The sequence below is a fragment of the Pipistrellus kuhlii genome, unplaced genomic scaffold, assembly GCF_014108245.1.
Source record: "Pipistrellus kuhlii isolate mPipKuh1 unplaced genomic scaffold, mPipKuh1.p scaffold_m20_p_8, whole genome shotgun sequence".
Classification (NCBI taxonomy): domain Eukaryota; kingdom Metazoa; phylum Chordata; class Mammalia; order Chiroptera; family Vespertilionidae; genus Pipistrellus; species Pipistrellus kuhlii.
In genome coordinates this window covers 18,121,671-18,147,105 of record NW_023425584.1, presented here as the reverse complement: position 1 = coordinate 18,147,105, position 25,435 = coordinate 18,121,671, and the positions used below count along the sequence as shown (strand labels likewise).

The window sequence follows — 25,435 nt, the reverse complement described above, 5'->3', positions numbered from 1 at the left end:
GTTCTATTGATTATGGACCCTACTCTGGAGGGACTCCTGATCTGTCACATACTTTAGAAGCAAGTAAGGGGCCTTAGATAGAGATCATCAACCAATCCCATTACACAGATGGGAAAAGCGAGTTGTTCAAGACTACACAGGGAACAAATGAACTTCCTGCTCTCAAAGCAGCTGAGGTATCCCAGTGTTCCACCCAGGACAACCACAGTTTGCTTCTAAACATTAAACCTACACAGAATAAATGTTCCCTGCAGTCTAACTCCAGATCTTGTTGACACTTTCAGTCCTCAACAACCGAATGGACAGGGAGGAAAGAGGGAAGGCCACGGGGCATTTTAAAGCCTAGGAGTAAGAAATGCTCAAGACTAGGATTGAGCCTTCCCCACACTGAGCCTTCCATCAGTTCTTCCGGGCTCTCCACAGCCCTTTCCCTGGCTATGCTGGTGGCCACGGTGCCTGCCTCCTCCAGCACGTTAGAGCCAAAAGGAGTTGAGGTGGGGAAGTGGTGGTGGTGGTGGGGCGCCTCTCAGGGTCACAAGGACCTGCCTCCCACCTCTCGGCCCAGACTTGCTTACGTCACTGTCGCCCCGAGCCTTGGGGAGGGAGGGAGCCGCGGGGCAGTCGTACCCGCCCCTGAACGGCCAGCCCGCCCCGCGATTGGCTGCAAGGACCCGGGGCCGGCCTCGGATTGGTCACCGCGGAGGGCTTGAAAGGTGGCTGAGCGCACTGGCCACCTCAGACGGGAGGTGGCCCGGGATCGGCGACTCCGGCCAGTCCCAGACGCACAATCCGCCTGCGCGTGCCATGGCCCGGCTGCTCCGGGCATCCTGCCTCTTCTCCCTGCTCCTGGCCGGCCTCGTGCCCAGCCGGGGGCAGGAGAATTCGAAGGTGAGTGAGTGAGCCTCCGGGGTGGCGCATAGTCCCCAGGTGTCCATCTCGCGGTGGCGGCGAGGCACCCGTCTCCCCGGGCTCCCCTCCAGAAGGGCGTCACCTAGGGGAGAGTCCCTCTAACTCCGTGTGCTTCCCTCTCCTGCGCTGGGACCCCCACACCCAGACCCCTCCGTCTCCTCTCCTCGCAGTTCTGTTGAAAGCCTGAGTGCGCCTAGTGTGCAGGGAATAGGGGAGGGAAGTCCCTCTCCCCAAGTTCCCGAGTTCTCTCCATGGCCTTGCTTCATCCATGCCACCTCTGGCCCCTAGCTGCTACCCTCCAGACAGGCCTGAAGGGGGTGCGCTCACAGAAAAGGCCTCTAGAGACTTGGCAACTGGTTGGCCGTGGAGGTTCCCAGGGAGACCGACAGGCCAGGAGGAATCGGGGAGAATTGCAGCTGGGCGGTCCCCTGATTTGAAGAATTGCCTTGGGGGCTCCACTAGTCTAAGAATAAACGCAGGTTGAGAGGCACGTGGATTCGGGGCATTGGTAGAAGAGGCAGAGATCTGTGACAGAAGCAGCTCTGGCCTGGCAGGGCCCAACTCCCAGGTCCCTGACTAGGTCCCTACTTCTTAGGACCTGCTCCTCCATCTGCAGGAGGTGAGGGTGGGGTGGGGTGGGGAGAGCAATGGCAAAGTGAAGCTGATGATTTCAGAAGGGATGGTGCTTGGAGAAACTTCAGAATCCACACGCTGTTCTCTGGAGGGTTTCCTGCCCATTCCAAGCATAAGGTTCCTTCATCATAGCTGTCTGTTCTCTGTAGAATTCTGGGGAGGAATGGACTTGAGAGAACAGGATGGGTATGGCCAAGAAAAGTCTTAGGGTAGGTCTGATCCTATCAGCTGCTTCCAGCTGGGATTTGCTGGCTAATAACAGTTTGGGCATGGCCATCTTTCTTCCCTGGTCAGCAGATAGTTGCGATGTCATCATCCTGGTTCCAGGGCTCAAACGTTTACATTACCCTCACCCCAGGGCCAAGAGGTCAGGCAAGCGGGGCATGTGGAGAATGGGCTGGACCAAAGGTGACTGCCCCAGGGAGATGTTTTCTCCTCCCACTCAAAGGGAGGGGTTAGAGAACAAAGGGAATCCTCCTTTCCTTGCTGTGTCCCCTCTCCAGTCCAGCTCAGGGCTGCCCAGATTCCTGTCCTTGCTCTGCAGAAGGACTGTGCAGAAGCTGTAGAGAGAAACAGCTGCTGACGTGCACAGGATCCTAGTAACCGCTGGTTTCTAGGTGACTAAATCAGGCAGAGAGAATCATGGAACCACAGGCAGATGGAGCTGAAGGGCCCTTATAACAGCCCTGAATCTGACCCTATCGCACAATAAGGAGCAGGGAGAGCAGTAGTTACAGAGTCAGAGGCACGGCCAGGCCCAGAGCTCAGGTCTCCTGCCCTCAGTCCAGTTCTCCCTTCACAGCATCCCATGGATGGGAGTGGTAAGATGGGAGAGGAGAAAGATGCCAGTGCCGCCAGCTGAGGCCCTATGCACCTCCCCCTCTCAAGCCATCAGAACTCTCCTGTCTTGTCCAGCTGGGAAGACCGAGGCATCCTCACTGCCCCTCCCTCTGTCTTCTCTGGCCTCCCCTGTGTAAGGTGAGGGCTCTGGGATTCCATAGGCTCAGAGGGGGTAAGGAGGCTTATGTACGAACTGGGTTGTAGTGCCCAGTGGTGAGTGCAAGCCATGGCTTCCCCGACCCTGGCCACTCTGAGCCGCACTGGTCTGAACCTTGAGCGCTGACCTCACTGGCCCCAGCAGAAAGCGAGGAAGCTCTGTCACTGGTCCTTCCTCCTGCCAGTCATCCCCTTCACAGTGGCTGGGGAACATCAAAGGACGCTTCACAATAATGTGGGAACAGCGGGGCCCTCTGCCCTGGCTGCAGGCAGAATCATCACTAGCCCTGGATGTGGGGGTTTCTTTCCAAGAGAGGCTTTCACAATTTTTTGACCTGCCATCGGATTCTCACAGCCATTTGGGGAGGCTCAGGGAGTGAGCCAGAAGAAAAGACTGAAACCTGAGGAGAGGAGATTCCCCTCGCCCCACCCACTCCTGGAAATTGCCCAGAAGTGGATCCTCCTGTTGTTTACAGGCTTGCATTATTTGGACAATCTTTTGGCTTTTGTTCTCCATGCCCCAGAGTTTGGCTTCGGATCAGGGCAGAGTGGAGAAGGTGGAGAGGCATGCTGGGAGATCTTGCCTCCTGGCTGCTAAACCAGTGGTCGGCAAACCCATTAGTCAACATAGCCAAATATCAACAGGACAACGATTGAAATTTCTTTTGAGAACCACATTTTTTAAACTTAAACTTCTTCTAACGCCACTTCTTCAAAATAGCCGCGCCCAGGCCATGGCATTTCGTGGAAGAGCCACATGTGGCTCTCGAGCCATGGTATGCCAACCACTGTGCTAGACCTCATGCACCCTGGGGTGTGTTTGCTGTGTCCTCAGTTGTTTGTATTTTGAGGTGGAACTGACCCAGATGGGGCCATGAAGGCCCAGTGGCTGGAGAAATACTGAGCTTAGGTCTAAGGCCTGCAGTCAGCACCCAACCAGTCATGGGCATAGTGACTGCCCCAGAGAGATGTTTTCTGTGTAGGTTTAATGTTTACTATGAGACTCATGTAAAGCAGGGAATTTGCACCGAAGCCAAGAGAGCTTGCGGCTGCCAAGGAATGGCGGGACCCAGCCTCACCTGCTCAGCAGATGTGTGGCCTCTTCAAGACAGGGGTGGCTTTCCTTCACCCTCCGGGAGCACGCCCTGCCAGCCCAGAGGGCTCCCTTCACCCCCTTCGGCCCAGGTTCCTCACCTCAACAGCAAGTCTTCCAGGACTGATGGGAAGAGAGGGTATGGACTTGCTTCTCTAACTCCATTCACCTGTGTCTGTCTGCCCGGGACTATAACGCTACTTTGCTTGTCTTTACACTTCTCCCTTGGCAGTCAGGGCCAGAGAGCACCACAGAGATGACGTGACACAATAGTGGCAAGCTCTCTTCTTTCCCATCACCACCAGCGCACCTGGTGGTTGTGTTACTGATGCCATGACTTCCTTCCAAGAACAGACCCAGATTTTTGTAATCTGGGGCAGAGCTGAGGGAGGGGCAGTGGAGCAAATGCAACCTTGTGCTTGTTAGCAGTACTCCACTGACAGCATGCTGTCCATCATCATGGTTGAGAACAGCTGATCCAGTTCAAGATTCTCATTTTATAAACCAGGAAGCTGAGGTCCAGAGAAGAGAAAGGGCCAGTCCAGGACCACACAGTGAGTTAGTGGCAGAGGTAGACGTGGAATCCCGGTCCCCCAACTTGTAATCCATTGCACCCTGTTCCTACTTGTCCTGGAGGTTGACAGAGGTTGGGCAGAGAGGAAGGCACAAGGCTTGTTGTCACAACGGCTCACTCCTAGGGACATCTGATATAAAGGAGGCACTGCTCTTTACCCTTCATCCTCCTCCTGGGTCCCTATTCTACAACCACATTCTCAGCTGTCCAATCCCCCAGGTCTGGTACCTCTGAATCACTTCTCTCCAGCCTGCCCCTTCCTCCTTCCTGCTCAGTTCTGCCTTTACAATGGTTTAGTTCAGCCTCATCATTACTTGCCTGGATTTTTGCACCAGCCGTCCACTCAGTCTCCATCAGCCCACCCAGTAACGAGACCGCCGGTATCAGCCTGGTGTCCCTCAGGGCTGGTAAATCTTTACCAATCCACCTGTGCTGTGCAGTAATGATGACAGTAAGCTACCTCCCGGTTTCCATGGCACTCACCAGCCTACTAAGGGCTTCCACAAACATTTCCTTGTGCAAGGAATTGGGAGGCCTTGGTGCTAGTCTAGTTCCAAAGCCTGGAGTGGTCTTGGGGTCTTTCATGGTCTTGAAAGTGGGGATGCTCAAGTTTCCTTCCAGCTCTAACCACACCCTGGCACTGGTCTCGTTGCAGACGGACTGCCATGCTGGTGTGAGTGGCACCATCTTCGAGTATGGAGCCCTCACCCTCAACGGGGAGGAGTACATCCCCTTCAAGCAGTATGCTGGCAAATACGTCCTCTTCGTCAACGTGGCCAGCTTCTGAGGCCTGACCAGCCAGTACGTTGGTAAGAGCCCTCTGCTTTATTTGGGGCCGTTTCTGCCAGCTGGGAGAGGGGGACAGTGATCAGGAGATTCCAAACCGTGCATCCCAGTACTCTGTGCCATGGTCTTGTGAAGATGACTACCTAAATCTGAGATCTGCTTGCCTTGGACATGTTCTAGAAGACTCCCTGCAATCCTTCTTCCCTGAGCACAGCCACCCTAAAAGCACAGGGATGGAGGAGATTGTGTTGGTGCCTGAGGTGTCCTTTCCCTGGTCAGAGGAATGCTAGCGTGGTCTTGCTGAGAATTTCCCATCTGCCTCAGCCCCATCGCCCTTAGTACTTCTCCTGGCCCCTATCTGGAAGGCAGGCAGTGGCTCGAGGCATTTCACCCACATTCTGGGAACTCTAGTGTTCCTTTAGCTGGGGAACCCTGCAGGTACAGGACTGACAGCGCCGGCAGGAAGATGCTCTGGGGTGAGCACAGCTGGCTGGGAGGGGCTGGGAGGAAGCAGGGCAGTCTGAATGTCCTGCCTGGCAATTATGGGAAATTCCTGCAAGTGCAGTGATGGCGACTGGGCTTCAAAGTGGGCAGGGATGCTCTGTTTAGAATGCTTCTGTCAGGCCTCGGAATAGAACCGTGCATTTTGCAGGAGTCGTTTGGGCATGGCATCGTACAGGCCAGGGGCAGAGGGAGCTGGGCCAGGGCCTCCCTTGGATCCCTGCTTCCCAGAGTATAGGAGGGGTGTGAGGGCCTCACCTCACCCCAGGGAAGTCCGCTGCCTTCCCTCAGGGATGGTGGTCTTGTTCCAGGAGACTCAATCCCGAAAGAACTTGGCAGTGGGCCAGTGACTGAGTACTGATTTGAGAAAGGGTGTTACATGCTTCCCCCCAAAACCAGCAACCCACCCAGCTGAGTCAGGAGGATGGGACTTGATGCCCAGCATTGACACATTCGCCGAGCGATCCTCGGCAAGCCCCACTGCCAGGCCTCCGTGATTTCAGCTGTACCATGGGCAAGCAGGTGGTGGTGTGATGAGGCAGGGCGCCTCACCAGGCTACCTGGTCTCTGCTCTCTCTCCTTGGCCCAGAACTGAATGCACTACAGGAGGAGCTGGAACCCTTTGGTCTGGTTATTCTGGGCTTCCCCTGCAACCAATTTGGAAAACAGGAGCCAGGAGTCAACCCGGAGATCCTACCCATCCTCAAGTGAGTGCTCACGCAGCATCCAGAAAGTTCCTCCAGCACGGCCTGCTGCGCCCCAGCCCAGGCGCCGGGCATCTCTTGCACTGGCTCCCACTCATGATGGACATTTATCAGCCCGGAAGAGCTCCTTTCCCTCTCCAGGAACCCCACTTAATGGAATAAGGGGAAGAAGGGACAGGGAGGACTGGTTGTGAGTGCATGGCGGGTGGGAGGGTACATGTGGGGGCAGGAGTTACTGAGAAGATACTGGAATGGAAAGAGAAAGACTGCAGACCCACATTATGCCTTTGCCCAGTCAATACTCATTGGCTCCCACTGCCCACTAGGGAATAAAACCCAGGTTCCCAGCACCCCCTGCCCTGTTCTGCCCCCTCCTCTCATTTCTGAGCCTTGTGCCCATCCATCTCCTTGGGACCCAGCTAAGAATATTTCTCATAGGCACGTACGACCTGGCGGGGGCTTCGTCCCCAATTTCCAACTCTTTGAGAAAGGAGATGTGAACGGGGAGAAAGAACAGAAGGTCTACACGTTCCTGAAGGTGAGTGAGCAGCCACCTCTGCGGAGCGGCTCTGCCCAGCGATGCTGGCTCTGGGTGGGGCTGCTGAGCTCCAGCCCCTACAGTAGGGGTGTCGAACTCAATCAGAGAAGGGGCCAAAATCTAAAATCCAGCCTAAATCGCGGGCCGAATGGTTTACTGAACAGTCATAAACTGTCATTGTGATGGAAACGCAGCGGAGTGCAGTGATGACAGCGCGGTGCGGGCCACTTTGCAAGGCCTGGCGGGATGGATTTGGCCCGCGGGCCTTGTGTTTGACACATGTGCCCTACAGAGACAGGCCGTGCTGCTCTGCCCTGCCCTGCCCTGCTCTGGGGGAATTTCTGGGCATCCAACTCTCGTTCCACTAGAGGGCTTTGCACACCCTAGATCTCATCAGCCCATTTTACAATAAGGCCCAGGCAGGGCCCCAGAAGGGACAAGTTAAGGGTCTCACAAACCACTAGTCAACCATGGTCTCCCAAACTGGTACTTCTTCAGCAGCAGGCCGTTCTCGCACCCCAAGCCCCTAGGAGGTGGGAAGGGCCCCGAGCAGGGTTAACATTCTTCATCCCTGTTCCAGAACTCCTGCCCTCCCACCACGGAGCTCCTGGGCTCGCCTAGCCGCCTCTTTTGGGAACCCATGAAGGTCCATGACATCCGCTGGAACTTTGAGAAGTTCTTGGTGGGGCCGGACGGTAAACCCATCATGCGCTGGTACCACCGGACCCCGGTCAGCACCGTCAAGATGGACATCATGGCCTACATGAGGCAGAAGGCAGCCCTGGGGGTCAGGGGGAAGTAACAGGCCTGCCCCACCCCACGTCCACCACGGGGGGCCGGGGAGGGACTCTCTTCAGGAAGGAATCCGTACCTCCAGCCACACCACTCCCTCCTACCAGACCCTTCCTACTCTACAAGGCCCGTGTGCATAGGGTGTCTGTACTGCTGTGCACGTGGGGGTTTGCCCACATACCCACGTGTGTGAGGTCATGTGTGAATGCACATGAGTGTGCAGCCACATGTGTACCTGAACGAATATCCAGGAATGTGAATGAATATCCAGTAGGTGCCCACGGCTGTGTGTGTGGAGAATGCTAGAGAACAACACCCTTTCTCTCCAGTTCTCTGCCCCAGTGATGACAATTCACTTTGAGCCGAGCCCAAAGAAGAAACCAGCTCTAGACACAATTATTCTGCTCCTCCTGGACCTGAGCTTTGGGGCCAGCATCTCCCCCCGCCTCCAAGTACCACCACGGCAGTGCCCAGAAGTTTCTGGGTCTGCCACACTGTCCATCCTCCCTCCTCTCCTCCGTACGGTCTCTTTCCTTCCTGAAGGGCCCTCCCAAGCCCCTCACCCCACCCCACCGTGCCCCCTGAGCAGCCAAGGCAGACGTGAGAGTAAGGGCCACATTCCCCATGTCAGGAGTGGCGTCTCTATGAAGGAGGGGCCCGAAGCCGTAGTGGGCGGACCTCCCCTGAGCCTGTCTGAAGGGCCAGCCTTTAGTGCATTCAGGCTGAGACCCCCAGGCAGGGATGCCACCCCTGCTACTTCGGAGGATGTGCCCTCACCCCTCACCCTGGCCCGTTGGCAAAGACTCACCCCCATCTGCCCAGTAAAAGCCTTTCTGCAGCAGCTGAGCCTACTGTGGTGCTTCCTCCATGGGGCCGCTCCAGTGGACAGGGGAGGTGGGGAGGGAGAGGGTATGAGAAATAGAAAAGACATGGAGTGCTTCGGGCCCTTGCTTTTTGGTTTCTACCTAGGCCCACTCTGCTTCTCTCACTCAGCATTTGGGGTTTATGATCGTTCCCTCCCATAATTCTCCAAAGGCTGAGGTGAAGTGTTCCAATAGACAGAAGAGGAAAAGGAGGCTCCCAGAAGACCCAGGCCTTGCCCAAGGTTTCCTGGGATTAGACCAGGTCACCTGACTCCCAGCCCAGGCTCCTCCACTGCTCCTGGATGCCCCGCTCTCACGGAGGCTCTGAGCAGGACCCCAGGTCATCAGCCAAGAGTAACAGTGATGCTCCCGGGAGCCTGGGGGGTGGGGCCCAGAGGACAGGGACAAGGGAAGCAGCATTCTGACTGACGGGGATGGAACATTAGCCGCGACATAAAAACACCAGTTACTTCCACTTGGATTTATGTCCAAGATTCGTGCAAAGAGCTGCCCAGGGACGAACAGCCACCCCAGTCCGGGCCTCCAGCACCGCAGGCCTCCAGCGGCGGGGCCGAGGGCCTGGGGGCTTCGGGCTTGGGCCCCTCGGCCTATGTAGCTGGCACGGCCTTCATCCCGGCTGCAGTGGCGCGAGCAAGGCTGCTTGGGCGGAGGTGGAGAGCCCCACAGCAGAACATCCCTTGTTCTCTTCAGCTCCCAGAGGCAAACGTCTTCCCACAGCTCCTCACAGAGGGGGAGGGATGGGCGTGGTCTAGGTCCTGCTACTACAGAGCTTGAAGCAAAATTAAACACACACATGAATGGAACATGGTCCCCAGAGTGGCTGGAACCACTTCTGGGCGAGTTCTGAAAGAAAGGGGTCCCAGCTGCACCCCGCTCTTGGGACTGACATCCCCAGAGGATTCCACAAGAATGGCAGGTCCTCTCTCCACGCCGTGGCAGGACAGCGAGTTTTTTCCAGTGGCGCCAAAGGAAGGGCGCAGACAGAAGCCTTCTGGGTAGAGCCTCCCCAATCTGCAAACAGTTCAGGTTGGGGCCAGGGCACGGGCGGGTGGCCCCTCTCAGCTTCCTGTCTGGCTCAGACTCTGGCCACACGGAGCTCGTGGCCTCTAGTTTTTCAGAAATCTGAGGTCAGCTGGCTGTGCAGGACGAAAGTGGAGCCAAGTGAAGAAATCTGGTCTCACTGAGGCCCCTTGCGGTCATTTTTTGCAGAGTCTAAACAAACAGAAATGTTGAGGACTTAAAGATGAGGTGGTACAGGAGGTTTCAAAGTGCTGTGGAAGCCAATACAGTAACAGTGAAAGTAACAGCTCGAGTTATTGAGTGTTACCGAGCGCCAGGCCCTGGGCCAAGCACCTCAGATACATTCCTCTTTCAGTACGTGCAGTTCAACCCTATGAAGCAGGCAGACGACTATCTCTTTATGGGGGAGGGAGCTGGGACCCACAGAGGTTTTAAAAACCTGCCCAAAGTCCTGGGTCTACGAAATGTTGGAGCCTACTCAGTCTCCCTCGATCCCAGAAGTGGGGCAGTTCCAGAAGAAGGGGCAGCCCTGGCCATTTGGCTGCCTCTGGGGAACATGAGAAAATGACTGAGCAGCCCAGTCCCTCCTCCCAACCACTAGCTCTTCCAGCCTCACTCCCTCCAAGCTGTCTACAGCCTCGACTCGCACACCTTTGTGAAGGGGCTCACCATCTCCCATCAGAGCCCCCCGTTTCTGCACAGCTGAGACCCTTCCCAAGCCCTCAGTACGAGGGGATCACGCTTACCTGGCTCTGCAGGCCTAGCTGCAGGCGGGTCCATTACTTGGGAGGTCTGATTGCGCATCCCTCCATAGGGCGGCCGCCAGGTGTATTCTGGCTGCAACAAAACTGGTGCTTAGTAACCAACAACCACATGTGAAAATTACAATAGCAGCACTAACAATACTAAATACACAGTAATCAAGTGTACAGTTCTCCATCAGTACCTCAGGGGATTGGTTCCAGGATCACCCCCCACCCCAGGGATACCAAAATCCAAGGATACTCAAGTCACTTGTATGAAACGTAGTCGTATTCGTATGTAACCTACACGCATCCTCTCATATATTATACTTTAAATCATCTCTGGATTACTTACAGTACATAATATAACACGAATGTCAGGTAAATAGTTGTTATACTGTATTGTTTAGGGAATGATTTTTAAAAATGTCTTGTTCGGTACAATCAACCATTGTTGGCCTAACTACATGGTACATGTCAGCAACAATGTAATGTTTTTTTCCAGATATTTTCAATCAGTGGATATGGAGAGTCGACTGTAATGGAATTCTTACAACAATCCAGGTTGCCATCCCCATTTTACAGATAAGGAAACTGAGGCTCAGTGGGGTTAAGTAACTTTTATTAGAATCCAGATCTCTATAAGCCCAGAGTCAACCTCTTAAGCCCCACGTTATACTTCAGTAAAGAATGGTCACAGGGAGAGAGAATGGTCATAGGGAGAAAAGCTGAGAGAGAGGCCGGATAGGAGGCTGCTGTCCAGGTGAGAGTGGGGATGCCTGAGGGGACTGTGGCAGAGGGACTGGAGAGGATGGAAAGGTGATGGCAGCTCTTTGGAGTAACAATGATAAGCAAGGAAAAGAAGAAAGCAGAGAGAGAGAGAGAGAGAGGAGGAGGAGGAGAGAGAGAAGAAAACTGAAAAAAGAGAAGGAGAAAAAGGGGAGGGGAGAATGCATGGTGAGGATCTGTGGTGCCTGACCACATGTGGAAGTCAGAAGACAAAACCAAACCCACACTCTGATACCCTGACCTGGTTGATTGGAAGGAGTCCTCCTTGCTACCCAGCCCTCTTTCTCTGCCTTTTCTGTCCTACATCGGTGGCTCTGGGCTGGAGTCCTGCCCCTGGGATAGCAGGCTAGAGCCAGGCCCTGGACATCCACCCACACAGCACAGCGCGGTTAGGAAGGAGCCAAGAATGGAGTTTCTGACGCCCCCACTTGACTTTGCCCTCTGGAAAGTGTCTGGGGTGGCCTTGTGTGGGTCCTGGGGTGAAGGAGGGACACAGACTTACCATATGGTAGAGGCGGGAGTTGGGGTGTGGGGGTGGGTGCTCCATAGCCATGGGGGGCGGGGGATAGCGGACCTGGGACCAATCTTCATAGCCGTGATGTGGCATCATAGCTGGCATGGGCGGATAGGCGTAGGGGTAGGCCCCGCAGAGGTGCTCCGGGTGGGGCTCCGCGTGGTAGCGTTCTGCCGAGGCCTGCAAGAAAGGCTGATGTCTGGCTCTGGCCCGTGACAGGCTGCAGGGCCATCCCCAGTAACACCATCTCCTCTCTCATCTTCTAGAATGTTAGTTCTCAGAAGGCTGGCACATAGCATGGAATAGCAACAACGATGACAGCTAATGTGACCTGAGTACTTACTCTGTCCCAAGTACTGTTCTAAGAGCTCTACTGCATTACTCATTTGTTAGCTGGGCCCCTGAGCAAACACTGCCTCTCCCAGCAGACTGTACTCTCTGAGGAAGGTCAGTGCTGCTTCCTCCTTGAGCCCCCTCACCTTTGCTTTCCTCTTCTGCTGTTTGAGGGCTTCTTTCGCCTTCTCTTCGTCTTTGAATGCTTTTAGCTGAGAGAAGAAAGGAGGGAGAGAAGACTGTTGGCTCAGGGGCTTCCTGGCCAAGCTTGGACCCAGGCTTAAGCAGCCCCAGGGTTGATGGGCTGATGCAGCCTGGGCTGTCCTGACTGGCCCAGCGCTGGGGAAGGGCCCTGTGGGGCAGAGCACAGCTCAGGCCGGTGGCTACAGGTAAGGCCTGCTCACTGTGGGAGGTCTGACCACCAGTCAGCAGGCTTCCGGTGTGCTCACTGTTTCTGCTTCCATATTAACATTTTTCAGGTGCATTCTTCGGGACAATGGGGGCTCTGGGCCAATCCCCAAATTTGTTTTTTTAAAGGCATCAAAACTGACTGTGCAAAGTCAGAGCCAGAGATTAGGGATGGGGTGGCATGTCTCCTGGAAATTCACAGGAGCTTATAGCAGTGCTGGAAGGAGAAGCAGTGAGTGTCCTGACATCCAGGCTCACAGGGACCCTGCAATCCATGCCCCCGTCCCCATGAGGGCAGGCCCACGGCCCCTTTCTCGGGCCAGCTCTTCTCACCTGGGCGTTTGACAGCGTGACCTGGGCCTGCAGTTTCTCTACCTGCTTCTTCAGCTCTTCCTTTTCCTCATTCATGCGCTCCCGATCACTGCGCTCTCTCTGGAAGTCCTCCTCAAAGATCTTCACCTGCAGGGGTGAAGAGGGGAGAGAGGAAAGCAGTGAGGAAGGAGGTACACATCTGAGTGGAGGCTCAGACCTGCTGAGGCCCTGTAGCCTGGGCTGGCTGCTGAGAGTCATCAGAGCTGGTGTTACCCCATCTGGACAGCCCCCATGGAGTGGGAATAGGTACACCTCCAGCCCCAGCCCCATCTTCAAACAAAGTAGTTCTGGATCCCCCTGGTTTATTTATTTATTATGTCTTAGATACATTATTTTTAAAATATGTTTTTATTGATTTTTAGAGAGAGAGGAAGTAAGAAGGATAGAGAACTAAAAAATCAATGAGTGAGAAACATCATCTATCGGCTGCCTCTTGCATGCCCCTACTGGAGACTGAGCTCACAACCCGAGCAAGTGCTCTGACCAGGAATCCAAACAGTGACCTCTTGCTTCATGGTCGACACTCAACCACCGAGCCAGGTGTGGATCCCCCTATTTTATATTCTGGGCTTCAACACAGATGTATGACTTTTTAAAAAGGTTGACAGCCATCAGCCAGTCCAATCCTATCATTCTGCTTTGGCCCCGGAGGTAGAGGCTATGGGACCAGGGTGTGGACAGAAGACCCTCCGAGGATAGAAGGCTTACAGAGCTCTCCCACGGCTTCCGGGAGCCTGGCAGGGAAGAGGCTGGGACCTGCATGAAATCACATGGGAATACATGGGACAGCGTGACCTTTCCAACCTCCTTGCAAGCCTCCTGTGCCCCTTGGGGAGAAAGTCTCTGTTCTGTGCTAGATCTTTAATGCCTTTCTAGTATGTGTTAGTTTCCCTTAAGTGAAGGGAATGAGGGCTCAAGTTCAGAGTCTTCATCAGACAAGAGTATCCAGCTCAAGTTTAATAACACTGTTTTGCTTGCTTATGGTTACCTTTTTATTTATGGAAAAATAACAAACAGGTTTTTCTATTTATAGTAGTGATATAAAGCTTTTTAATTACATTTATTGAAAGTAACTTATTTAAAATTTATTCTTAAAATTTTAGGTAGATATGGCACAGTTGGGGTAAGGATGGCTAAATCACAGAGCAATGACTAGTTGGGGACACAATGCTGGAAAGGATAAACCTGTAACCAGGCTGCGGTCCTGGCCAAAGGCAGAAAGTGGACTACCGATGACTGCTTCCATGTGATGCCAAGCCCATCCTGGGTCTCAGGATGCTCCAGCTCCCACTACTGGCCTCCTGGCCTACTGGCCTCCCCCAAGGCTCACCTGCTGTTTCAGCAATTCGTTCTGCGTGACCAGCTCCTGTTTTCTGAGGAGGCCCCCAGCTCCTTCTGGGCTCCCAAAGGCTGTAGATGGAGACGATGGGGAGGCCTGGATGCTCAGTGCTTCCTCTAGGGCCTGAGACCAGCAAGAGAGAAGACGGGTCCATCAGCAGAAGCCCCGAAAGTCAGGTTCCACTGACAGGGTCATCCTTAGGGTCCCCCTTCCTGACAATAATGATAATAACCACCGCCACCAGTACTATTTAATAAATGCTGCCCTATTCATTAATACTATGCACACATCATTTCACTGAATCCTCTCTACAGTCCCAGGAGGAAAAGACTATCACCCCCATTTTACAGATGTGAAAACTGAGGTTCTGAGACCTGAAGTGATTTGTCCAAAGCCACACAGCAAGTGGCAAAGTGGGGATTCAGATCCACTGTGTGTTATTAACCAGCAGTCTAAACTTCATGAAGAAGGGAGAGTTTCCCTTTTCCTGAGCAGGTGTGGCTCAAGCCTAGCACCCAGACATAGAAGGAATATTAAATCCTTCAGGAGAATCTTCAGTCTGGCCTGTTGTGAGATCCGTCAGCTTCCACAAGCCATTGCCACTAAGCCAACCCTTCCAGCCTCAACTCTCCTGGAGTTAGATTAGACTGGATATTAATTTCAACTTGCTCACCTCTTAAAAGGTTTCTAGTAATTGGTTTTCTCCTTCAAACCTGTTAACTTGTTAGGTGAGGACTTTGGGACATCTCTCACGACTGGCCACCCTCATCCCCACCTCAACTTCAGCCCCCTGAACAGCAGGGCCTCCGCCCGCCATGTGGCAACACTGCCCCAAGTGCCTTCCTGGACAGCACGGAGGTCAAGGAGACCTCCCCCAACTTGGACTGGGTCTGCCACTTGGTCTTCTTGACTCCCCCAGAAACAACGCTAAATCAAGAGTTGATTTCGGGCCGAAGCCGGTTTGGCTCAGTGGTAGAGCGTTGGTCTGCGGACTGAAAGGTCCCGGGTTCGATTCCGGTCAGTGGCATGTGCGTTGGTTGCGGGCACATCCCCGGTGGGGGGTGCGCAAGAGGCAGCTGGTCGATGTTTCTCTCTCATCGACGTTTCTAGCTCTCTATCTCTCTCCCTTCCTCTCTGTAAAAATCAATAAAATATATTTAAAAAAAAAAAAAAAAGTTGATTCGGGATGCTGCGAGGAGAGGCGATGGCTCCATTTCTTTCTCCTCCTCCCTCTGCCCATTTTTTTGGGTGAAAAGATGGAGGTCCAGAGGCAGGGAGGGCCTGGCATCAATCACCCACACCTGAGTGTCTGTCCCCAGCGATGCCAAGGAAACCTGGGGGGCATGATCCCACCTGGACCATCCCTATGACCAGCACCATGAACAGTATTCTGCCTGGATTTCAATCCCCCAGATCAGGACACATCCTTCTTTTCTCTGAGATCAGGTCCCAAGGACCCAGACTCATCATAATCAATGCTTTTCAAATACCAAAGCCAACAGAAGGGAAAAGCGGGCCACGGACTCAGCAATGCCAGGCCTTCAGAGAGGAAGCACAGCCCTGTTGATAAGGACACATGGCGACAGGAGCCTTGCTAATCCTGGAGCCTCTTCAACAGGCGTCCAGACCAACTCCCACTGGCAGTGCATTCCTCTAACCCTGCACTGGAAGGTGGGCAGGGCCGATGGTTCGGATGGCAACATGGAGGCCCAGAAAGGATTCAGACCTGGCCCAGCCACTGCCACTTGCCTGACTCAGAGGAGAGGGTTTCTACTTTCCCTAGCCCACCCGAGCACCCTGTCTCCCTGGGTCCCACTTCACAAGGGTGGGAACCCCCAGGCCTGTGCTCACTCACTCCTGCCAGCGAGTATTCCCTGGGCATGTGCTTTGTGCCAGGCACTGGGGGTATATGTCCCTGTGAAGATGCGCACCTCCCACCACTGCATGAGAAGACGGAATGTTAAATAAGCAATCACAAGGAAATTTGAGAAGGGGCAGGAAAGAAGTTGCTGGGCCTCTAGGTGGGTAGAATAGGGCAACTGGAAGGAGATTTGTGGGAGGCCTCACTGCACCTGAACAATGAGCAGGGTGGCATGAATGAGGAAACAGCAGGTCCAAGGGTACGGAGGGGAGCAAGCACAGGCTCGTTCCAGGACTGGCCCCTCTGTGTGCGGGGAGGAAAAGGCAGAGGCGGGTACCTTGGGCAGCATCCAGGCCCTCAGCACCAGTGCCCCGATCCAGACTTGCCCCTCCAGAGCTGAGGACTGGGCACAGGTGGGAGTTGGGCTTAGGGAAGCTGTGCTTGCCAGAGGGACCAGGACCAAAGTGCCCACCTTGTTGAGCCGCTGGATCTCCTTTTCCTGGTAATCCCGCTGCCGGGTCAGTGGGTTCAGCTGATCGTGCAGACACTTGACCTTCTGGCGCAGCTCCTTGGCCTCTGCTGATAGCTGCTCCTTGTCCGTCTGCAGGGAACACAAGGGCGGGTAAGCTGGAGCCTCTGCAGGAGACTGGGGCTCCGCGCACTGATGTCCTGCTTCTCCAGCATGCCTCCTCTCTTGCTCTCACTCTGCAGCCCTCACTGTGCTCACACAGGGAACCTGGGGTCAGAGCAGTAATGCCCAAAATCCTGACCTCAAAGAAGAGGCACTCGACACCAGCTGACACCAGCTCCTCCACCAGCTAAGACCTGGGACACTGTCACAACCCCCTCTGGTCTAAGCTTACCTATCCACCATTGGAAAGGAGTTTCTTTTGTTTATCTGCTAATCCTCACCTGAGGATATTCCCCCCCCCCCCCATTTATTTTTAGACAGTAGAAAGGGAGGGGGAGAGAGAAAAAGAGAGAAACATTGATGTGAGAGATTGTTTGTCTCCTGCATGTGCCCTAACTGGGGCGAGGATCAAACCTGCAACCCAGGTACTCACCCTTGACCAGAAATCGAACCCAAGACCCTACGGTGCACAGGCTGATGCTCTAACCACTGAGTCACACTAGCCAGGGCAAGGAGTTCTTAACATGAGTCACACATGGACCTCAGGAGGTCTGTGAGCCCCAAAACAGTGTAAAATTTTGTCTGTGCAATTTTTCTAGGGAGAAAAGCCATAGTTCCTGCCAGATTTGCACAGGGTTCTTCTGTGACTCAGAAAGTGAGAAACCACTAAGAATCTCTAAAAGACCTTTCTGCTTTTTAGTCTCTGAACCTAGAGGAGAGAAAACACTCAAAGAAATAAAAGTAGCACAAGGCAGAAAGCATTCCTACACAGAGAAACAGTCCGTCCTAAAGGTTAAAAGAGCGTGCAACAGCTGAGAAGAAATCAGGGAAGGCTTCCAGGGGGAAGCACTGCTCTTACACCTACTAGGGAACAATCAGGGCTCCTTCACTGCAGGGCCACAGCTGGACTGGCCCTTAGAGAAAATCAAGTCCTAACCCCTTTATATGATGGGAAATGACTGTGCAGAGAAGGGAGATGATTTCTCCCAGGCTACACAGTGATACTTGGGGCTAGAGCCAGGTATCTTAATTCCAGTGCTCTCTCTCATCTTGCAAGTCACAGAAAGTGTTTAAAATAGGGACAGGCAGCCAGAGATTGCAGAGGGCAGCCTTGGCCAGAACTGGTGGGAGCTGGTCTGGACTCCTGTTGAAGAGGCTCCAGGATTAGCATGGCTTCTATCGCCATGTGTCCTTATCTACAGAGCTGTGCTTTGTCTCGAAACATCCCACCTCCCCCCACTGAGGGGGAGATGCTGTCAGATCCAGAGACCTGTCCACCTACGGATGTGAGCCAGGGGAAGGGACCAAAGCGCTAGGGGTCACAGGCTGACAGTCACAAGATGTGCCTGCACTCAGGAGAAAAGATTGGCAGTGTCCTCCCTAATACTCATCTTCAAGGGCAGAGGTGGTCACGGAGGCAGGTGACAGCTCAGACAAGACCCCTGGGTGTCCTATGCTGATGAGAGGGAACTCTGAAATGCAAACTTCATTGAAAATGTCCATTTAGAAGCTAAACAGTAATAGCCTGGGCCGTTCCCACGAAAGGGAAGGCATCGCGACATAAATAAAGTCTCCCAGAAGCCTGTGGGGCAGGAGGCCTTTCCTCTTTCGGCTGTAATAGGACCCGAGGGCCTTGGCTGGGATCAGTCACACGGATACAGATCAAATGCTGCTTCTTCAGGGGTCAGAGTCCTGGCTCCTGACTGAATCTGGCTCCTCTTCCTGCCCCCTCCCCGATCCCTGTCACTTCTCCTGTGTAGTACTTAACACACTTCAGCTTATTTGCTTCTGTAATCAGTTGTTTAGCGTCTCTTCCCCCTCAAAGCTGGACTGGACTCTGCCCAGCACAGTGCCAAGTGTACGGCCTGTTGACTAGCTGAACGAATAGAGAAACTAGTCCCCAACCAAGAGCCATCACAACTCAAACACTCAAAAGCACCCACCCCTATCGAGTGCCCCAGAGCCAGCCTGCTTTTCTCTCTTTTCTATTCTGTGCTTCCCTAACCCATAGACGCTAATTGAACAAAAAGTTTTGTTAGAAAGTAAGAAATTATGAAAACCATTGACTAATCCAATCTTCTCAATGTTTAAATGGGAAACCAGGGCAAGGGGAAGGAAAGTGCTTTTGCCTTTGGCCACACAGCCCTCTGCATAAGAGCGGGAGCCGGAACCCCCTGGTCTCCTGACTCCTGCCCTGGCTTGTTTACTCCACGGGGGAGGGAGGAGCAGGCCTCCCAGAGCCAAACCCTCAGGGCCCAGCAGCCACACTTGCCTCCTCCATTTCAATCTTGGACTTGGCCAGGAGAAGCTTGCGGTCAAAGTCACGCTGCTTCTGCTCCCGCTCAGCTTCCAGGTCAGTCACCTGCTTCTGCAGGTCCGCCAGCTTCTGGCGCAGCTCAGTGATCTGGGGTCAGAGGCAGAGGGAGGGGGTGCGTAAACATGATTGCCCCCCAAGCGACAACAGTGCTGAGCAGGATGGCGGGGGGGGGGGGGGGGGGGGGGCGGCGCGCGTGCTACGGAGGGGTGCGCTGACAACAGCCGAGAACCTGGACTCAGCCTTGACTTCCCGTAACTCCCACGCTACCTTCTGCTCGTACTGCTGCTTCATAGACCGGAAATGGTGATCCCACTGTTTGTTCACTTCAAGCAGCTGTGGGGAGAGAGGGGTTAGTGGGGATAAGCAGAGGACCACAGACAGCCAATTCCACACACACCAGCTTCCCCAGGAGCACGCAGCGTGTGCGAACGCTGGCCACAGACACTGACTCAACCTCTCGCTTCTCAATAAAACTCAGTGCTCCTCAAAGAGGGTCCCTCTATCAACCACCACATTTTATCCTTGCCAGGACAGCCAGACTAACACCAAGACACAAAAACAGTGTGTCAGTCGGGGTAGAATTATGAAACACACACCCATTTAGAGGGCAGTTTGGGACTACGTATAAGTTCTCGTTCTCTCTAACCCAGTAATTCTACTCTAAAAATAGTAACCAAAAGAAGCATAAAAATATATGTATATCATGATCATTTCAATGTTTGTATTACAAAACAATCTAGAGGCCAGCCTAGGCATAGAAGATGGGTGACAGAAATTACAGGGTAATCAGAAACGGAGCGCCATGCAGTTGTTCAGAAAACCCAATATGCTGCCTCAGTTCTACCGTGACGCTATTTATTTGCCATACTCTTGATATAACAATTCCTCTGGGACCAAAAACAATCCTACATCACAAATAAAATGATGGGAAAGGGTATCCCAATTTCAGAAACATAAAATAAAAAGTACTCAGAATGAAATATATATATTACACACACACATATATATATTGGGTCGGCAAGTAAGTAATTGCGGGTTTCACACATATATGGCTTCAGTTGAATTTTTAGGTTTGCAGACGTAGTAAAAATGTAAAACACATTTTGTTATTTGATAGTTGGCTATTCAGCTGTTAATCAGTAAAAAAAGTTTTTTGATCTGTTTTGTAGTTTTTGTTTGGCGTTCGTTGAAAAATGGAAAATCAAAAGGAACATTTTCGTCATATTTTGATTTTTTATTTCCACAAAGGGAAAAACGCATCGCAAGCTCATAAAAAGTTATGTGCTGTTTATGGTGACGAAGCCTTAAAAGAACGGCAGTGTCAAAATTGGTTTGCCAAATTTCGTTCTGGTGATTTTTCACTCAAAGATGAAAAACGCTCTGGTTGTCCAGTTGAAGTTGATGACGCCCTAATCAAAGCAATAATCAATTCGGACTGTCACAGTACAACACGTGAGATTGCAGAGAAGCTTCATGTATCACATACATGCATTGAAAATCACTTAAAACAACTTGGCTATGTTCAAAAACTCGATACATGGGTTCCTCACGAACTGAAAGAATCACAGTTAACGCAACACATTAGCAGCTGCGATTTGCTAAAGAAACGTAATGAAAATGATCCATTTTTAAAACGACTGATAACTGGCGATGAAAAATGGGTTGTTTACAACAATATCAAGCGGAAAAGATCGTGGAGCAAGCCTGGTGAACCAACTCAAACAACATCAAAAGCTGATATTCATCAAAAGAAGGTTTTGTTATCAGTTTGGTGGGATTACAAAGGAATTGTCTACTTTGAACTCTTACCACCCAACCGAACGATCAATTCTGATGTCTACATTGAACAACTAATGAAATTAAACAATGCAGTTGAAGAAAAGCGGCCCAAATTGACAAATCGAAAAGGTGTTGTATTCCATCATGACAATGCAAGGCCACACACATCTTTGGTCACTCGGCAAAAATGAATGGAGCTTGGTTGGGATGTTTTGCCACATCCACCATATAGTCCTGACCTTGCACCATCTGATTACTTTTTGTTTCGATCTTTACAAAACTCCTTGAATGGTAAAAATTTCAATAATGATGATGATGTCAAATCGTACCTGATTCAGTTTTTTGCTAATAAAAACCAGAAGTTTTTTGAACGTGGGATTATGATGCTGCCTGAAAGATGGCAAAAGGTCATTGATCAAAATGGGCAATACATTACAGAATAAAGTTATTTAGTTCCATGAAAAAATTGTCTTTGATTTTCTTTAAAAAATCCGCAATTACTTACTTGCCGACCCAATATATATATATATATATATACACATATATATATATTAAAGGAATGTACAGTATATACATATATACATATGTACATATCTATGGGCATCCTTAAAGTTATAGTTAATTTTAAAGGAAAAAGTAAATTTGTAATGCAATATGTACAATTTTTTCTGCTATTTTAAAAACCAGATTATAGATTAGTGAGCACACAGACGAAAACAAGGAATGTGTAATGAATTGTTACTAACTGTGATGTTACTCTAGGACAGTGGTCGGTTTGTCACTCTCTTGACTAATGAGTTTGCCGACCACTGCTCTAGGAGGTAAGATTCTCAATCTTTTTAATGAACATTCCATTACTTTGCTAATCAGAAAAAATACCTCAGGCTTGGGGCAATACAAGCAGAAAACTAAAATTAGTATGTACACAGGCAAAGGACTAACGGAGGCTGCCTTCCCAATGTGCTGGGGCCAGGGAGGCAGAAAGGCCCAGCATCAGAAGGACAGAGCTCCGCAAAGGGGACTGGACTCCACCTGGGGTGGGAGATGGAGGAGAAACAGGCATGAGACAAGGAAATAGCCTCGATCTGGGGGTTCTCAGCTGGTTAGAAGCAGTGTCACAAGGCGTGGGATCTCCCTCTAAGACAGTTCCTCCCTAAACCAGTCGCAAGGTGACCAATGAACCCAGGCTCCCCGTTCCTGAGGCTGAAACTCACCCACCTTATCACAACCTCTTTCCACCATTTAGGGTTTAGTCTTCCTAAAGTACCCCTCCCCTGCTAACAGTTTTAGGCTGTGCCCCAAATGCTACCTCCTCAGAGTGACCCTTGTAGGCAAGGGGATTGACCAAGAGACAAGATTCTAGGACAACCCTGGCTGGGTGGCTCAGTTAGTTGGAGTGTCAACTCATACACCAAAAAGTTGCTGGTTTGATTCCTGGTCAGGGCACATGCCTCGGTTGCAGGTTTGATCCCCAGTTGGGGCATGTACAGGAAGTAAACCGTACATGTTTCTCTCTCACATTGATGTTTCTCTCTCTCTCTCTCCCTTCCTCTCTCTCTCCAAATCAATGAAAACATATCCTCAAGTGAAGATTTAGAAAAAGTCCATTAAGTCTATGGGCAGATGGTTCAGTGGTCACCATGGCAACTCACCATGGTGACTTAGGACTAGCCAGAGCCAGGGAACAAGGGAGGGCCTTTGACCTGTGGGTCCCAGGAGGCCACCTACTTCTGCGCGCTGCTGCTCCAGCATCTTCACTTTCTTCTCAGCTGCACCGAAGGCTCCCGCCTCTGGGGTCTTACTTGCTGTTGCACTAGCCTGGGGAGAAATTCAGAGGGGCCTTTAGCAAAGCCTCAAATAAGCATCCTCTCACCGATCTAAGGGCCCTCACCTAGCCGTGTGTCCCCACCTCTCTACCCTCCCATCCACCAGGACACTGCTACACACCCCAACCATGACTAAACCCCCTCGGGAAGTCCACTGAGTTCATTATTGCCCCTCCCTGACCCTTGGGGGCTCCTAAGCCTTCCTCCCCTGTCCTCCTCCCACATCCATGCCTTTCCTGCTCAAGCTCTACCTCTAAGGCACTGCCAGCTACTTTCCCCCTTTCCATCCCCATGTCAACCCTAAATCCTCTGGCCAAGAAGTTAAGAGTTATATATTTTTTAATATTTTATAAAATATTTTTAAATGTTTTTAGAAAGATACAAAAATAAAGATGTGTATGTCATTGGTATACATACACATACTTCCTAGCTCTGTTCACTGAGAGAGCCTAAGCAGTGACACTCCAGTAGCAATGAGCACATCTAAGGCCCAGATCAGTTCCTAAATACCATTCTTCAACAAAAAGGAACAGGACTCCTTGGACAAGGGGTTAATTCTAGGGCTGGGGCAGGGAATGGGTTTAGAGCACCTCATGGTGTCAGAAAGTAAAGAAGGGCCGAAAAATAATGCCAATAATAATAATAATAATAATAATAATGGCCTATCAAATGGGCATAGGAGACAACTTGAAGGAGCTTCCCCTAGCCAAGCTGGAACAATGTGAACCAGAAAATAAATTGTGATAACATTGGATTATAGTCCAAAGAATAAGATGAATATCCTTGAGTCCATAGTGGTAGGAAAATATAGCTGAATAATTAAATAAATGAGGAGAAGGAACAACTCTTCCTTACATAAGAATTCCAAAGAATGAGGGACATGCAAAACTGTCATCATAATACTACAGTTATCCTAATCACTGCAGTGTACAAGAAACGGCATTTGCACAGCGTCCAAGTTACTCCTAGAAATAAGTGTTTAATAATTACAGAGAGAAAATTCATTGCTTTATGAGAGAAAGCTGACAGACACCCACTTAGCCACATGATCAAGGTTGAGAGCAATAAGACACCTGACATGATGCAGTAAGGAGGGTACGATGTCACTCCTATGATGTTCTTGCCCAAATCCATAACCCCAATCCAAGCATAGGCAAACATCCAACAAACCCAAGTTGAGGGGCATTCTACAAAATAAATGGCTAGTATGACCCCAAAGTGCTAAGTTTATGAAAGACAAGACAAGGAACCCTGGGACCTGTCACAGATTGGAGGAGACTAAAGAGTCATGATAACTAAATACAATGTGGGATCTGGAATCAGTCACGGTATAGGAGAACATGAGTGATAAACTGGTGGAATCTGGTCTGCAGTTTAGTTAATAGTACTGTGCCCAAGTGCATTTTCTAGTTTGGTTTTGTAGGATTTTAAGGCCTGTGGTGAGCTCTGAAAACAGAACTTGGAATGCTCAAGTGCCCCCTGCAGGCTAAAGCCTGTAAGCACACCACAGAACCCGGAGTAAAGGGAGCAAAGGTGGGGGAGCCCTCCAGGGACCACCACTTCCACTGAGAAAGAGGAGATGGGCCTGACCCTAGAAGCCTGCTGCCTCCTGGAGGGGAACTGTGCTTAGCATTACTGGGGAAGGAGGAAATGAGAGTGACAGGCTCCCAGAGGGTACATTCTTAATCTCCACAAAGAAGAGAGGAGTCAGACTACTTGGTTGCTGGCACCCAATTTACCATTAAAAGCAATAGCTGCTGAAACCAGTTTGGCTCAGTAGGTAGAGCATCGGGCTGTGAACTGAAGGGTCCCAGGTTCGATTCTAGTCAAGGGCATGTACATTGGTTGTGGGCACATCTCCGGTGGGGAGTGTGCAGGAGGCAGCTGGTCGATGACTCTCTCTCATCGATATTTCTATCTCTCTATCCCTCTCCCTTCCTCTCTGTGAAAAATCAATAAAATATACTTTAAAAATAAAAGCAACAGCTAATGTGCACTGCTGACCACGTGCCAAGCACTGCATCTACTCTACAGGCACACCACCGAACCCTCCAACCACCCTCTGAGAGAGGTGCTAATATCTCCATTATGCAGGGAGGAAACTGAGGCCAGAGAGCGGATGTAACTTGTCCAAGATGGCAGCAGCACTCAACCCACATGGGTCTCCGGGGCACTGTCTTCTCTGCTGCCCATAAGCCCACAGAGCCTTCCCCTGGGCAGGGTGGTAAGACCGTCCGGCCTTCTGGGGAGTTGATATTAAAGAGCTTTGGAAAAGTGAAGAGGCCTGCCCGCAGAATCCCAAGATCCCAGAGATCAGGAGAGTCCCCAAGTCACTTCCACAAGAGGACAAACAAGGCAGACCCCGATGGGAGGGGCAAATGGGAACAGAGATGGCCACTTCCCAGTGTGGTTCCCGGCCCCACCTCGGGTCTGCCTGCCAGCGAGTGGGCAGGAAGCTTGGTTAGTGAGGCCCCATGACCTCTGCAAGGTCATGCTTTCCAGCCTCCAGGCAAGGCTGAGTAATGGAGTAATAGTCCTGGCTCTGCCTGCCTTACAGGGGGAAAAGAGATCCGAAAAGGATGATGGATTGGATTTTCGAGTCTTGGGTAAACTCTATAGTAAGAAGTAATTAAGTTACTAGGACAATTACATAGGTGTGGGGCTTATTAAAGACAATTGAGTCCTGCTATGCAGCCATTAAGCCCCATTAAAGGGGAAAATGTGTTAGTAAGAAACCGGGACTCAGCCCGGCAGCCAAGGGAAAGGCACTGACAGGGCAAGGAGTCAGTTCCTGCCTGGGGACTGGATGTGACCCAGGGATACAGCAGCAGCGGTGGGAAGGGGGCAAGTTGCCGGACCGGTGGCACTACCAGGCCATGTCCCCCTCTCTCCATGTCAGAGGCCCCCGGGGGCAGTCACAGGAGCTCAACAGAGTCCCCTGAGAAGCCTGCAGAAGGTTAACACCTTGACTCTGCCAGGAATGTCTGAGATGTCATGCTCGGGAGCCACCCTGTAAAGAGTGAGATGGGTTCAGGGAATGTGCTCACTCTGAGCCAAGGACTCGACCACCGTCTCTGAGCAATGGAACTGGAG

At 51.7% G+C, this 25,435-nt stretch overlaps 2 protein-coding genes across 14 annotated transcripts in view; one reads left to right on the top strand and one right to left on the bottom strand.

Annotated features, from left to right (window-relative positions):
* Positions 1-716: 716 nt before the first annotated feature.
* Positions 717-8,367, top strand: GPX3 (glutathione peroxidase 3). Its single transcript, XM_036424721.2, has 5 exons — positions 717-888; positions 4,861-5,014; positions 6,082-6,199; positions 6,635-6,734; positions 7,315-8,367. Exons 1-5 carry the CDS (start codon positions 805-807, stop codon positions 7,534-7,536), a joined length of 678 nt encoding a protein of 225 aa, XP_036280614.1. The 5' UTR covers positions 717-804; the 3' UTR covers positions 7,537-8,367.
* A 485-nt stretch (positions 8,368-8,852) lies between these two features.
* TNIP1 (TNFAIP3 interacting protein 1) overlaps positions 8,853-25,435 on the bottom strand; it is a 50,839-nt gene continuing 34,256 nt past the window's right edge. For 6 of the 13 annotated variants that reach the window (XM_045576617.1, XM_045576610.1, XM_036424709.2 and 3 more), the window contains 10 exons: positions 22,245-22,334; positions 19,005-19,070; positions 18,693-18,824; positions 16,262-16,390; positions 13,920-14,051; positions 12,551-12,676; positions 11,956-12,021; positions 11,465-11,656; positions 10,177-10,267; positions 8,853-9,622 (listed from right to left, as the gene is read on the bottom strand). In XM_045576617.1, the coding sequence (XP_045432573.1) occupies positions 9,588-9,622; positions 10,177-10,267; positions 11,465-11,656; positions 11,956-12,021; positions 12,551-12,676; positions 13,920-14,051; positions 16,262-16,390; positions 18,693-18,824; positions 19,005-19,070; positions 22,245-22,334 (1,059 nt within the window). In that variant the 3' untranslated portion in view covers positions 8,853-9,587. Of the gene's footprint in view, positions 9,682-10,176; positions 10,268-11,464; positions 11,657-11,955; positions 12,022-12,550; positions 12,677-13,919; positions 14,052-16,261; positions 16,391-18,692; positions 18,825-19,004; positions 19,071-22,244; positions 22,335-25,435 lie in introns of all 13 variants that reach the window. The other 7 variants (XM_045576612.1, XM_045576611.1, XM_045576614.1 and 4 more) reach the window with 7 other exon arrangements.